We start from the raw sequence: 10,720 nt of genomic DNA on the forward strand, positions 1-10,720 counted from the left end.
GAGGGCGGGATGGGCCACAGCAGCTCACGGAAAGTGATTTTGCGCTAGAAAAATTACGGTTATCGAAACGGTGCGTCGAGTATGGTTTACGCTAGAATGATGTACCTGGGAAAGGATCTTTATATAAAGAAACTTCGTTTTGGAACGAGACGCTTGTTGCTGCTAAAGGGGCATGGAGGGCGGGTGCGACGAAACGAGAGTGTAGTCGATCTGAAGAGAACTTGCAAGTAGTACGTAGTGGTATGAAGCAAGAAAGGTAAAGTCCCGAAAAGCTGTGCCGCCGCGTAGACACAATTCTATGAAGTTTTCATGCCTCAAACTTTCATAGAATATAATCTATGCGTTGCTTACTGTTTTCGTGACGGGAAAGAAGACAAATAGATTTGATCAAATGCAGTGTGATTTTTACAAATAGTAATTAGTGATGCTATGGTGCACCAGTAGCCGTGGTATTGATATATTACTCACTGGTAGTGTAGTGTAAATGTGATACAATAGTTGCTCACTGCCATAGCTCCCAGTGATATATGAATCTATTACACCTGCAGCTCCCTCTAGTTCCCTGCTCCAAGCGCTATTAGCTGATTCATCTGAGATCTATGGTATGTGACTTGAGATCCATCATAGATGGTCTCGTTTTTGGCATTCTGCGATCTGTGATCTCCGCCCTTACCATTCTCCAGTGTTGCTTCTTTCCCCGCGTTAATATTAAGAACAATCACGCGATATATGTATATTTATAACTGCAAGGGAGCGTCAATAGTAGGTGTATCTACCTCTCCGCTCTCTGGAATCAGGACACCACCAGAGACAAGGGTAGGCACATCACTCCACAGCCTTTGAAACTTGGCTATCAGCAGCACACGCAGTGCAGACTGGCGACACGCGTACGCTGACAGTCCCTCTTGTGCAGGTGCTGAGTTGAGCGTTCGAAGAGTTACGCGCTCCTTCCACCAGGACCCTTGCCATCTCAAAAACACCAGCACTCGTCTCATCTCTTCTAGCAATAACTCCACCTCCTCCGACCACCGGTGTGCGCGGGCACGAGCCTTGCACCATTCCAAGCGGACACCTATCAAAATGTCAGATAAATGTGAGTAAAACATACCATACACTTACAATCCTGTATGTGTTCATTTTCTGTACAGCTGTTATCAGCACGGGAGTCTAACCAAATCCAGGAGATGGTTCCTCTCCCTTGCTGCTCCATGTCACCCATAGGCTTAACATCAGAGTCAAGAAGTGGGCGCATGGTGAGCTCCCAACCGCACTTCTCCAGACGGTGGCCAAGAGACAGCAGGGCACTGCGCGCACGTCTGTACTTCAATACACTGGCGTGCTTCCTCGATTCCACGGCATCAATGATTTTCTTGGCGCGAGTGGAACCCGCTTGACCACGGACATTTTTATCCTTGTACTTGTACATGTGGGATCGAAGCCGGAGGTGGGAACGAACTTCGTTCAGGGCATCGAGGGCCTGCGCGTAGCGTAGCTCCCACTCGTGGCCAGCGAGCGTCAGGTCTACGGGGGTGCCAGCTGGAAGTTGCGAAGGGAGCCACAGGTTGAAGTCTTCAGGTTTGAGTTCCTGTGGCCTCCCACTAGCCTCTGATGATCAATGCCGGAGTTGACAGACAACCGGCATGTATAGCTCCTGGATGCGGGCCCAGGCATCAAGCCGTCATTGGAGGGAGGCGATTTGAGTTTGTGTTATGGCCTTCTGATTGTCGGTGTCGTGGAGGGACACATTGGCAAGACTGGATCTTAAGCGTGCCCTGTAGAACTGTCAGTATGGCGTAGTGTAACAATGAATACAAAACTTACTGTTGATCCTCGAGATCCATGCCCGATGTAATCAATCCGCTTGGAGAGACATCGGTGTGAAGTGAGACATTGATTCCAGCTTGAAGGTCTTGAGCTTCAAGCTCAGTGAGTTGTAGTCGTACGGATGCCTGTGTAACCGCTACCATTTATTAGAACAACCACTGCAAAAACACCAGGATCACTTACGGTTAAACCGGCTTTCAAAGGGGTTCGGAGAGGAGTTATCCTCCTCCCAGGATTCCACCTCTGCCTTCCACTGCGCGATAAGAGCCGGCTGAATAGTCTTCTCCAGTTCCGAGAGGGCTTCGGAGTGCTCCTTCGTCCACTTTACAGCTTCAATCATCTTCTTATGCAATGTCCGCCCTAAGTCTATGTCAGAATTTGAGACTGAAAGAAAGAAACCGCTCACCTAATGCTGTAATTTTTTTCCAGTTCCAATCACCGAAGTGATCGTCAAGAGTGTCCCGGCGTGCTCCCGGTCCCATTTCCTTGGTACTTGATGCCACTCGGTTTATATTGGACCAGCCCCGTTCAGGGGCTTCGCCATCTGTTCGGCCCACGTACCTCGACCAGTTGAAAGAGAAATTGGTGCGACACTTATCGATGTGGGCCTGGATGTGGAACTTCGGCACAAAAACACGTATGAGGGAAGATTCGCGGGGGGGAGAAAGTCGTTCCGGCATCGTTTCCATTCGAGTCCAGAGTCTCTTGTGCCACTGGCAGGCGATGTCGTAGGATATGTTGATCATGGACATCGCGAGGATGAAGAGCGCAGAACACATGATATAGTCCATATTAATGTACCTGAGTAACATCAGCCTTAAAACATTCCAAATGCAATATAATACATACCGTTCACCCTTCTGCAGGTCTCCAACTCCGTTTGGGAGCTTCATATCGTGCCTTGCGCAGTCGATCGTCCCAACTCCTGTTGCAGCAAGCCCACGGGAGGACTTGGTATCCGCCATGTTAACTGCATTGTGGCTTACACACGTGCTTCGCTACAGAAAAAGTCTAAGTTGAGAATTATCATTGAAAACATGTTACTTACCTCTTGCTTGTCGGAAGCACGATCTGCAAGGTAAGATTTGTATGAGTCTTCGTGCACAAAATACGCCCATCCAGCATTAAGGCTAGGGTCAGCAGTGTCAGAAGACACCGCCTTGCGCTTCAATCTAAAGTTCGCATCGATTGCAACAAACAGCGCATATTTCCATCTGCTCAGATAACGTGTGAGCTCAGCAAAATCAGGGAAAGACGACCAACATCTTACCTGGTAAATAGAGGCTCCTTCTCCCAGTCTAGTGGAAGATTCTTCCCGGGCTGTGGGCACGCGGGGCAGAGAACAGCTAACTCTCCTTCGGCAGTAGCATTGACACCAGCGGGGTCGTGTCCCCTTCCTCCGCGGGAAAGTTGCTTGAGGTTACGCCATTGGCGTACCATCCGCATGAAAGCGGAATAACGATCCTAGAATATATCATCATCAGACAGTTGCAGGAATAAATTAAAATACTCACCCTGATCGCTACTAACCCTGAATTGTCGGTGTGCCTTGCGAGCGACTGGTAGAACTCGTAAGCAGACACCTTGCTTTCAAAGGATAGAATATGAAAATGCTGCAGAAACCGTAAAGGTTGCTGCAGTTCGAGGCTCTGAGACTGTGGCTGGATACCACCGCATACGTAACAATTGTTTATACCGAATCTGAGCCGAAGCGCAGCCACAAAAGTCCAGGGCGATTTCATGAATACCATCGAGCGCGATGACCACAAAATCATCACCGGCAGCGGGAGAAGGTTTGTAGCACCTTTCTCCTGGGTTATGGCCTAGTTTGTACCCGAACCCCGAGCTGTTTGAGTGTGATACGCTGAAAAAAAGTCCCATTCCATATCTGACAAGGATCAGTCATACGTTGATGCCCAAAATAAGTATGAAACACACCTCAATCCTATGCAAAGGATGAAGAACGTGGTTTTGAAGTGTACATTCACGGCAGAATATTTGAATGCCATGGCAGTCACGCATCGGACGTTGAGGGCGTATACTGCCACCACATGAGCAAGTGACACCTTCAGTCCCGCGTCCATTGAGGCGCAGCATTTCGTCCAGGAGATTTGACGTTTGTCCAATCCAGGCGAGCAAGGTCTGGTCCTTAAGTCCAATAGTTAGCATGCCCAAACGAATATCAAATGAGAACACCCACTGCCGCAGTCTCTTTGCGCTTCTCCGTGGAACAAATATCAACAATGTCGTCTGTAAGTGTTTCGTCCTCAAATTGACAGTCGCTGGGATGCTCAACGCGGTCATCTATCCAAAATATGTTGTCGTTTGATGAATTTTCGGGGGGAATTCCAGCAACATAGTGTGTTTGCAGCCGTGTGCTCCCTTCAGCGGTAATCTCTGCTGCACGAAGTCGTAAAAGATGAGGTTCGGGGTTGATAGAGACGGGGACAAAAACCTCCCGTTCAAGTGCAGGCCTCTTGGGGGGGCGACCACGGGGCATTGTGCACTGTGGTTAATCTGTCAGCTCAGTCGGGTAGTCAGAGGATCCTCCATTTGTAATTGGAGGATCCCGCCAGTATATAATAATGGACAAATTTGTCCCTCCTCACCCACCTCGTGAATCATGGTAACACCATTGAATGATAATGCCATCCCACCGGCAACCGTTGAATACTTGTTGCGCCCCCGTCGAAGTGAGCCACTTGATAGTGATATCTTGCCACATACCTGACATTCAAAAACAGACCACAATCCGCCCCCAGCACCTGTGTCTTCGGAAATTCGTTCATACATAATGCGATATAATCGAACCCCAACCAGAGGGCCGATTTTCACGCCTGTGCAGAAGGACTGGTTGAAAGATCATATACCACAGTATATGCAGTGGCCTCCTACCTCAGATGAGACGATCACATTCGTACAGACCATGCTTATTGATTTCGACCACATGTGGCCTCTTCACCAGAAGTTGTGGCCCGGGTCGAATGTTCACATTTTGCTAACCGACAGCATGCATGCCAAATTGACGGCGGAGATGCTGATTCTTCGAGGGGTAAGTCAGCTGTGCACGTAATATGCACTATGACTGACCTTGATGCAGAATATCAAGGGCCACATGCTGTGGACAACGCGACGTAATCTGCGTCGCGAGAAGAATCGAACGGGAATTGAGCCGCGGAAATGGTTCTGGTACTGGGGTGTCGGGCAAGCTTAGAAGATTGGTGGATAGTACTAGAGAATCCACTTACCTGCTAGACCATACATGAGAGCTTGAGCGCGATATCAGTGATTGATGATCCCCGATTCCGATGTTGATGGAAGCTGTGATGGATTTGCCAAGATTAGTCAGCTGGTGCCACGTGGATTACTAATATCTGGCACTTTGCAGTGATCCGCCATTTCCCAAATCCAAGGAAGTCATCCCATCCTCCATTTCTTGGACGTCCGACCCCGCCGGCCTATGGAGTATAAATTCAGAACGTGGTGAGTGATACATTATCTATCTATTCAAGGTACTCACTTAACTCACTCCCATGACTCAGAAACTGCCTTCCTCCAGTCGGACAGATACCATGGTATCTGTCCGACTGGACGGTCTCATCAATCTTCTCCAGTGTCTTTCCCTCGACGATCAAAAGACACTATCTCAGGCCTTAGACATTGGCACGGACACGGGCACCGATGGTGATACATCCAATGGTGAATCCGTTGATTCTTTTATATTTCATTACTCATGTAGCTTTGGCAATGTTACAGATAACATCACCGTCAGAATGGGCCTGGGCCCTGCCGCTGGCAGCACCGAAATGGCATTGGCTGCTCTTCCCGCTGTCTCTGATGACCCCCCTGCTACAACCATTGACAGTCCCAGGGAAGCTGCACCAGTTGCTTCTCCTGGCGCAGCTGCTGCCCATAGTGCTGGCACCACTCCTACTTCTGCCCCCGCAACTGCACATGCTGCTGCTCTCCACTGTGGTTGTTCCTGCAGGGCATGTCACTGTCTATGTCGATTACGAGGAAAACGACTCCTCTGATGACGAAGATGCGGCTGCTGCAGCTGCTGCACTTGCGAATGATTCCACATTGATTCATTACCGCGATACCTACTTCAATGTCCCAGTTGATGCCACCCCGCCGCTCTATTATGTGACTCGAGGTCGCTACATCGGCATCTTTTCAGGCTGGTGAGCTGGATTTTCCGAATTTCTCATGTCTAGTAGCTCATTTCTTCATTGTAGGGATGCAACCGGTCCCAAAGTGCTCGGTGTCTCTCGAGCCATCTACCACAAGGTGGATTCCATCGAGCAAGGGATAAACATCGTGAAGGGTGCAATTGATCGCGGTGATGCTTCGCAGGCCTTGTAGCACATGATTATTTAGTGAATTTTGTGTATGTCCATAGCTGTCGCAAAATGAACGGTTTTTCTTGAATGTCGGTGTGCTTCGTCTGATCAAAACATATTGCAAACAAGTATTACATTAATGAGAGCATACAAGCGCCATGCCTATCAAGAACATTAAACTTAAGATATAAACCCTACACTGTAGGCATGATATTCGTAGAGTTCAATTTTGAAGGATGGTAAGAGAATGGTAGGATAAATTCGCATAAAAATCCAAATTAATCTCCTACGTGAAGCCATTCAAAACTCCTACGCATATATTGAGTGCCTCAACTGGCTTACTTTCAACCCACTTTTATGCACATGGCACGACCACGTCTACACAACACTAAAGAAGAAAAGGCAGAAGCTGCACGCGCTTATAAACGAGCTTACTATGCACGGTACTTCACTCACTTTATTGTTATTTCTCTTAATGATGGTGGACCCACTGATACTACAGTCACCGCGATAAGCTATGTGCGCAAAAAAAGGAGATATACAAGGGGAAGGAAGATAGGTAAGATACATACCAGCCACTTGAATATCTGAACATCTGACTCGAGGTCACCTAAGTTCTAGGCTGTGTGATAGGCCTGTCACTGTAGGAAGGCCACGCTCACACCATACAGCTGAGGAGAAAATTGAAGCTGCACGCCGATCCCGGAAAGCCTATTATGCTCGGTATGTCATTGAAATATCAATGTCTCAAACCATTGAACATTCTATACCTAGTAACCGTGAGGAGATCCGTATCAAATATCAAAACAAATCAAATTCAAAGGCGTACGTTTCTCGCACAACTATAATATTGTCACTTACCTGATCGCCCAGCTTGGACAATACCAGTAGCCTCAAACCGGCGCGCTCAGTACGAGATGCACACAACAAACGCAAAAACAAATGGTATGTTATTTCATTTCGCAGTAGTTCATAAGGCTAAATGATCTCGATCAAGGGCAAGGCAATGCGATGACATCGATGCCAGCCTGCAGGTCCTTATTGGGTCATCGTCAAGCACAGCATTGGTTGAGGGCCTTTGTGAGCTCTTCATAGCAAACCCGGATAAGCCAGATTCGTTGGACGTCCTGCGGTCTGCTCACAATGGGTTGGAAGACCTCCTTATGCGTGCGCAAACTGTAGAAAACGATGTTCTTGAGGAATGTGGGACAGGGCAGGACCTCAGTCGGGCACATAGTTCTGTGTCTCATGTGCGCAGGGTTCTGGCTGACTTAGAAGACGTGTTTAGTCATGCCATGTTAGGTGTAGACTCCTTAGTTGAAGCGCATGAACAGCATAGACTACATCATCAACTTACCCAACACAATGTTATTCCTTAGTAGCCCAAAATACAACTAGGTAGTATAGAACTTGATTCAACACCTTTTGAAATCAGAGCGCTCGGTGACAATCGGAAAATTCCGAGCTTGGAAAACTGTATTGGCATTACGCATTAACCTTGGCATCAAACAGTGACAACGCGTACGGAACCAAAAAAAAAGGTATGTTATGACGAAATGGATTTAATTAATTATAGTCATATGTGATGGCATGCTAAATGTAACACGAATAGATGGCGCCGCGTACATGGCTGACGCAGGAGGAACTGGCCTTCATCGCAACTTTTGAGGATGATTACCTCGAATGCCAAAAGAAGGGGAACTATACCACTTTTTGGCAACCCTTCTTCGAACAATGGGAGGAACGATGGCCCGCGAGGGCTTCCTTGTTTCCAGGTATTCCTATGGATCAAGTTCTCACCGCGGCTCAATTAGAGGAGAACGAAAAATTCAAAGCCGCACTTCAGAAGGTCTATTTCTTATTTTTCATGCATGGTATTGGGGACTTACATTGCATCCAGCGCCTGACGGTCAAATTCCGTAATGATTATGGTAATTCAAAGCCTGGCCGCAAAGCGGCTGCAGCGGGCAATTCGGCTGTCCACAAACTTCTCAGCAATATCGTTAAGGGACCCACAGCTGGTCGGAAACGTCCTCTCAAGGAAAGCGAAGTCTACGCTAAAAAGTATTATACTACTCGAGTCCAGGCCAGCGTTAAAGATGAGCTAAAAGCCATCAAAGAACAACCTGACGTCCCCGATCCCAAGAAGACGAACCTTCGGGTGATCCGAAAGCATGTTGACCGCTGCTGGGAGAATGAGTCCGTTGAGGTGAAAGAGGAAATCTCTCAACTTACGAGAGAGATGAGGGAAGCAGCGCGCGAGGCGGCGAAGGGGAGGAAATCATCTGAGGTGACCAATGATCTGTAAGTGTTATCTTCATGCCTGTTCCTTTGCTGATTGAAGACAGAATTATACCGAGACTTACAGAAATTCTCTCAACTTTCTTCGGAGAGCTTCATGAGGCCACAGGATGGACATTCAGCGTCCTCCTCGGTGGCCCTGACCCATCAAATGGGGGTGCGATTGATGTCAGCAGCTTACATGTAGGGTCAACGAAACTCGGTAATCGATTTAACCACGCGTTTTCTAACGATAATGTTATGCTGCCCTACTACGAGTTTGTGTCTCATGTTTTCCGTATGTATCCAACTATTTTTTTTTCAAACATTTCACTGATAATATATAGCTGAAGCTGGGACTTCAAATAAAACACCCGCTCCAGACGATATGCTTACAAACGATGATCCTCCAATGCCTATGCCTGTAGCGCCTGATACATTACATGGTTCAAACCCCACATCCCAAGAGGCAGACTTGGCACCTATCTTGGCACCTATCTTCCCTCCCACGCACTTAGCGCAAGAAGAGGTAGTTCCTGCGCCACCTGACCTGAGAGCACTTCTACGAGAATTTCTTCCAACACCTGCCCCCCGCTCCTCAAGACAATGAGATCAACCAAGAGCTGGATAGGCCCATCATCCCCATGCCAGAGGGCTATGTACCCTTCTGTCCACCACCGCTAGCGCCACTCACTTTGGACCCTATGTCTTCCCCCACCGCATTTCTTAATCTGGATTCAAATCTCGAGAGTTTTGACGATGCCCTCAAATCCATGCAGTTCCAGAACACCACCACGGGATTGGTCTGTTCTCCTCCCCACCTTCGTTATCAGTTCGACAATTTCATTAGATTCTCGTCGCCTAGCACCACGTCGGTCATCACACCCTCGCACCACAGTGGTTGACATGCCTACCATCACCCATTCACCTGTGGTCAGGTCTTCCACCACACCCACCATCACACCCTCTCCAGCTGCACCCACAACTACCATACCCATCACCACATCCTCAGTAGCTGCACCCACGACTCCTGTGACACTGGGAACAAGGCCTTCGCAGCTTATTTCTGGGGTGGGACTTGATGCTCAAAACCCCAGCAACGTTGTAGATGAACGTCCGGCAAAGCGCCAGAAACGGGCTCAATGCACACGTGCAGGAGAGACAGATCCGCTACAGGCTGTCTCCTCCAGCCGAGGGAAACAACAAAGATTCCAGTCCACTCGAGCTGCTGCCGCCAATGCGATTGGTTAATTATTAGTTGAACACATCTATAAATAATGTACTTGAAATTTCATTCATTGTCTTGAGCTTAACAGTATCATGGTGGCGCGAGCACCAGTCTCTGACTCACATCAAAAGAAATTTTGATAGAACAGCCCTCCGGGCACTTACATAAACAAGGCAAATTCTGATCTGCGCATGAGACAAGTGTCACTGAGTGTAAATGGCGACCGAGGATTGAAAATATGTAAATAATCATTTAGAGAGGTCTCATACGACATGGCCAGTAGGCTCAGACAGACACTAAACTAAGAGTACAGAAAGGTCCTCCTCTAAACCGGACTTGATCAGCGTGTTTGGCATAGAGCGGCTTAGGTTTGCAGTCTCAGCTCAGACTGCAAACCTCACCGGTTGGACAAAGTAAAAATGCTGTGTGGGCGTTGAGTTAGTTTGATATATTCACTGAAAATTGAAATGTACGCAATGGTACAGTAGTGAGCCTGCAATTCACTGTGCGACAGGTGCAGAGGCATTTGGAAGGTTGAGAGGGCGGTGGATGGCGCAATAGCCTAGGCTGGTGTGAGTGAGGAGTGGAGGCCGTGGTGGCTTGGCGACATTACTGGAGGGTGCAGTACTAGAAGATGCAAAACGGCAGGGTCCAGGCTGTCAGAGTCCTGCCAGTAAGTAACACTGAAAAGCAAATAATACCTGGTCAGAACACTCGAAAGTCATATATTTACTCACCGAACAGAAAGAGCCAAGAGTCCGAATGAAGATATTGATCTGAGAGCTGGACGGTAGAGCAGGTAAAAATTGGAAGATTCATTGAGTGTCGACTGCACCGTGTTTTGGGTACGATTGTAATGCAAGGGAACTCTCCAAGCCACCCGCAAACTGCCGAAGAACTGTACATTAAGTCAGCTGACACAGAAAGAACAAGGAATAACCAACCACTGAAAATATCAGTACAGCAGGCACAACATAAAAATGAGATTTCAATGCGATAAGCATTTTTTTGAAGCAATTTAGTAGGTTGGGCTTTGGCTCGTTTG

At 47.9% G+C, this 10,720-nt stretch overlaps 2 protein-coding genes across 2 annotated transcripts; one reads left to right on the forward strand and one right to left on the reverse strand.

The window, feature by feature from the left end:
• Positions 1-737: 737 nt before the first annotated feature.
• DEU56DRAFT_873093 (uncharacterized protein) lies at positions 738-4,324 on the reverse strand (the record flags this gene model as incomplete). The annotated part of the gene is made up of 12 exons (XM_041355834.1): positions 738-1,072; positions 1,120-1,598; positions 1,822-1,960; positions 2,008-2,190; positions 2,231-2,625; positions 2,674-2,822; positions 2,873-3,038; positions 3,095-3,288; positions 3,339-3,437; positions 3,481-3,712; positions 3,761-3,972; positions 4,025-4,324. The coding sequence occupies 12 exons, from the start codon at positions 4,322-4,324 to the stop codon at positions 738-740; spliced, it is 2,883 nt and encodes a 960-aa protein (XP_041204576.1).
• Positions 4,325-5,357: 1,033 nt separating this feature from the next.
• On the forward strand, positions 5,358-9,698 carry DEU56DRAFT_916527 (uncharacterized protein; the record flags this gene model as incomplete). Its single annotated transcript, XM_041357868.1, has 14 exons — positions 5,358-5,523; positions 5,581-5,739; positions 5,813-6,008; positions 6,063-6,166; positions 6,839-6,890; positions 6,942-6,992; positions 7,041-7,112; positions 7,165-7,417; positions 7,780-8,016; positions 8,068-8,471; positions 8,516-8,745; positions 8,795-8,976; positions 9,017-9,318; positions 9,386-9,698. The coding sequence occupies 14 exons, from the start codon at positions 5,358-5,360 to the stop codon at positions 9,696-9,698; spliced, it is 2,721 nt and encodes a 906-aa protein (XP_041204577.1).
• Positions 9,699-10,720: the final 1,022 nt, after the last annotated feature.

Source organism: Suillus clintonianus, assembly GCF_016758775.1.
Source record: "Suillus clintonianus strain FC179 chromosome Unknown DEU56scaffold_87, whole genome shotgun sequence".
NCBI classification, from domain to species: domain Eukaryota; kingdom Fungi; phylum Basidiomycota; class Agaricomycetes; order Boletales; family Suillaceae; genus Suillus; species Suillus clintonianus.